We start from the raw sequence: 3,820 nt of genomic DNA, 5'->3' as shown, positions 1-3,820 counted from the left end.
AAAAAAAAAAAAAAAAAAAAAAAAAAAAAAATAGTAGTCCCACAGCAAGCACAGAGATTGTCGAGGTACCTTCCCTTTTCTAGTGCTCACTCCAACAGGATTCTCCTTTCTCTGTCCTCAGGGTTCAAGATCCAGCTGCTGCCACTGCTTCTTCCCCCTCCACACCTGACCCTGCCTCAGCACCCTCCACTACGCCTGCTTCACCCGCCACCCCTGCCCAGCCCTCCACCTCTGGCAGTGCCTCTTCGGATACTGGCAGTGGAAGCCGGAGGAGCAGTGGTGGGGGGCCCTCTCCAGGGGCTGGGGAGGGACCCCCCAGTGCTACTGCGTCCATACTCTGTAAGCCCTCAGAGGGGAGAGCACACTCTTGTTTGGGGTTGGGGAGTTGGGGAAAGCCAAGAGGAGGAAGAAACAGGAGTTCCTGATCCTGGTCTGATGGGGTAGGGGACCTCATGACATAGAGTTCCAGACATTGATACTTGATTCAAGTTGGGGAAAAAATTAGTCTGAGGAGTTCTCAGAGGTGGGGATCATGGCTAAGGGTTAGGAGTGAGGGGAGAAATGGGGTTGGGGATGTGGGGAACCCTAGGTAAAGAGAATGGAAGACTGTGAGTCTGGGGAAAAGTTAGATCCAGCAGTAGCCAGATGGGCCACTCATTCAACAGACCATTGCTGGTTGCCTTCTCTCTGCTCTGTTCTATGGTGCAGCCTCAGCCTTCAGAGAGGCCTCAGTCTAGTAGGATCACATTTTTTTGCCAGCAGTGGATCAGGGCTAGGCTGTGGGAATGATTGGAAGAGGAACATGTGAGAAGCATTTGGGGCCTGTCCTGGAGATCCAAATTCAGTGGCTCTGGCTAAGTGAGGACAGGGATCTTGTGGCAGACTGTGACCCTCTGCCCCCCTCCCACAGCTGGCTTTGGGGGCATCCTGGGGCTGGGCAGCCTGGGCCTGGGCTCTGCCAACTTCATGGAGCTGCAGCAGCAGATGCAGAGGCAGCTGATGTCCAATCCTGAGATGCTGTCACAGATCATGGAGAACCCCCTGGTCCAGGATATGATGTCTAACCCTGACCTGATGCGTCACATGATCATGGCTAACCCCCAGATGCAGCAGCTGATGGAGCGGAACCCTGAGATCAGCCACATGCTCAACAACCCTGAACTCATGAGGCAGGTGAGTATGAGAGGGCTAGAGAGCTGGAGGACGCTGGTGCCCAGCCATGCCCTGCCCAGCCTTTCCTACTTTGTCCTTCATTGGTTTGTTCATTCATGTATTCAGCAGTTTTGAACACTGAAGGTACAGGGATGAAAAGACAGGCCTAGCTCTTCAGGAATTCCAGGTGTCAAAGGGAAGTGGGACAAGTAAACCAGCAATTAGAATACAATGTGGTCAGTGCTATCATAAGGATAATCACGGAATCCTCTAGGGGCATAAAGAAGAGCTCCTGACCCTACCCTGAGGCTTAGAGGAGGCCTTAAGAAATGTCACCAAGCTGAGACCCAAAGGAGGAAAATGAACCAGGGGGAAAAAAAGAGAAGAGCATTCAGGGCCGAGGGACAGCAAATATAAAGGCCTGGGAGTGAAAGATAGTAGGTTGTTTGGGGAGCACTGTGGCTGGGCAGGGCCCAGTTGGGAAGGGAGACTGTTGTGATGTTGCTCTTTGGGAGTTCCAGCTCATGGTCCACTCCACCAGAGGATCAGAGTAGACGATCTTCCCAGCAGGGCTGTGGACACCAGTGTTGGACTCACCAGAAGATAAGTTATGTAAGATCAAGGACTTGTGAGTGTTTTGTTCACTGTCTAGAACAGTGCCTGGTGCATAGTAGTCACGCAGTAAATATTTATTGAATGAATGAATTACAGGACAAGAGATATCAGAGTTCTAGGAAGCTGGGCATATCAGTTATAAAGGTGTCTTAGAAAAGGCAAGTGTGGAGCAGATTTGGGAAGGAGAGGGAATGTATTCCAAGTTGAATGGGAACAAGTAGTTAACACTCATTTTTCTGTGATGAACTCCCCTGGGGTTGACATAGCCACCTCTTATTGAGATTGTGCCATTGACTCCATAGAAGAAAGCCCCCATTCTCAGTGTTTCTCAAGGTTCAGGCAGGCCAAAGACTTGGAGGTGGGAATTAGAGGGTGTCAGTAGCTTTATTCCAGCCTGAATCCTTTCCTTCCCCAACTTGCAGTCATTTACCAGGAATCACAGTATGGTCTTGGACAGACCGACCAACCTGGCTTTGAACACTGTCTTCACCACTCAGTGACTGTGTGTCCCAGGGCAGCCAGGGCAGCAAGTCAGTTAACATCTCTGAGCCTGTTTGCTCATCTGCAAAATAGGGACAGAAATAACCACCTGAGATGGTTATTGTGGAGATTATATGACTTGAATTCTGTAAACTACTTGGCCCTGTGCCCATATACAGTAGGTGCTCAGTAGATGTTAATTTTCTCTTCTGCCTCCTCCCCTTTCTTTCTGTGTCCCTTCTGACTCAGTTTCCTTGTGCACCCTGACACTTCTTTGGACACTCTGAGCCTAAGGGAGGGAAGCTGCTGCCCTCACTTCAGCTGGGATCATTGTTCTCCACTAGAAAAAGCCAACCAAAATACCCACAGGGAGGCAGGCCTGGAGCCAAGATTACAGTAGAGGAAGGAAGTCCAGTTTATTCTACTTTCTGTCACTGTGGGGCAGTTCCTGGGTCCTGGTCCTGATCCTAACACAGACCCCCTTCCTCAAGGCCCACCCTTTTCCTAGGTTGGTGCTCCCCTGGTTCCGGGGCCCATCTTGTCTCTCTCCCTTGATCAGACAATGGAGCTTGCTCGGAATCCAGCCATGATGCAAGAAATGATGCGGAACCAGGATCGGGCCCTGAGCAACCTTGAGAGCATCCCTGGAGGGTATAATGCCCTCCGCCGCATGTACACGGACATCCAGGAGCCCATGTTCAGTGCTGCCCGGGAACAGGTGGGATTAAGGGCCAGGGTAGTGGGTCGGGCTGTCTGGGCTCAATATTCTGTACCCCTACCCCAGGCAAACCTGGGTCTGCTCTTCTTTCTTTCCCCAGTTCCCTGAGGGGTGGGCCTTGGCTTGAAGGCAGTTCTCAACAGTGCATATCCGGGGATGGTCCAATTTGGCATGGACAAAAGATAAGCAGAGGTCCTTGTGGAAGTGGGTGAGGCATAGCATCCATCCAAGGAACTTGACATCCTTCTGACAAACTTCTTGTACCAGGGGCTCAAAGTCCAGGTGGCAGGCCTGAGGTCAGACGCCAGCCCTGATACAACATGTCTCAAGTATGGTCCATGGATCACCTGCATCAGAATCACCTGGGGAGCTTGTTGATAATGAGAATGGTCCCCACCTTTGAGCTGCTTATTGAATCCATTTCTAGGGTTGGGTCCCAGGATTATACATTTTTTTTTTTTTTTGAGACGGAGTCTAGCTCTGTAGCCCAGGCTGGAGTGCAGTGGCGCGATCTCGGCTCACTGCAAGCTCCGCCTCCCGGGTTCCCGCCATTCTCCTGCCTCAGCCTCCCGAGTAGCTAGGACTACAGGCGCCCGCCATCTCGCCCGGCTAGTTTTTTGTATTTTTTAGTAGAGACGGGGTTTCACCGTGTAGACCAGGATGGTCTCGATCTCCTGACCTCGTGATCCGCCCACCTCGGCCTCCCAAAGTGCTGGGATTACAGGCTTGAGCCACCGCGCCCGGCCAGGATTATACATTTTTAAAAATGCTTTATGAATCCTATTCAAATACACACACACACACACAAAATAGATAAAAATATAGCATTCTTTTTTTTTTTTTTTTTTTTTTTTT

At 50.8% G+C, this 3,820-nt stretch overlaps 1 protein-coding gene across 2 annotated transcripts in view; it reads left to right on the top strand.

Annotated features, from left to right (window-relative positions):
• The first annotated feature begins 98 nt into the window (after positions 1–98).
• The window catches only part of UBQLN4 (ubiquilin 4), a 17,456-nt gene continuing 13,734 nt past the window's right edge, over positions 99–3,820 (top strand). The window contains exons 1-3 of one of the 2 annotated variants that reach the window (XM_017852504.1): positions 99–339; positions 911–1,173; positions 2,807–2,965. In XM_017852504.1, coding sequence (XP_017707993.1) covers positions 967–1,173; positions 2,807–2,965 — 366 coding nt within the window. In that variant the 5' untranslated portion in view covers positions 99–339; positions 911–966. The remainder of the gene's footprint in view (positions 340–910; positions 1,174–2,806; positions 2,966–3,820) is intronic. The other variant, XM_017852503.1, reaches the window with a different exon arrangement.

Source organism: Rhinopithecus bieti, unplaced genomic scaffold (assembly GCF_001698545.2).
Source record: "Rhinopithecus bieti isolate Rb0 unplaced genomic scaffold, ASM169854v2 scaffold_33937, whole genome shotgun sequence".
Taxonomy (NCBI): Eukaryota; Metazoa; Chordata; class Mammalia; order Primates; family Cercopithecidae; genus Rhinopithecus; species Rhinopithecus bieti.
Note: the sequence above shows the minus strand (reverse complement) of the source record. Positions and strands in the feature narration are given on the sequence as shown.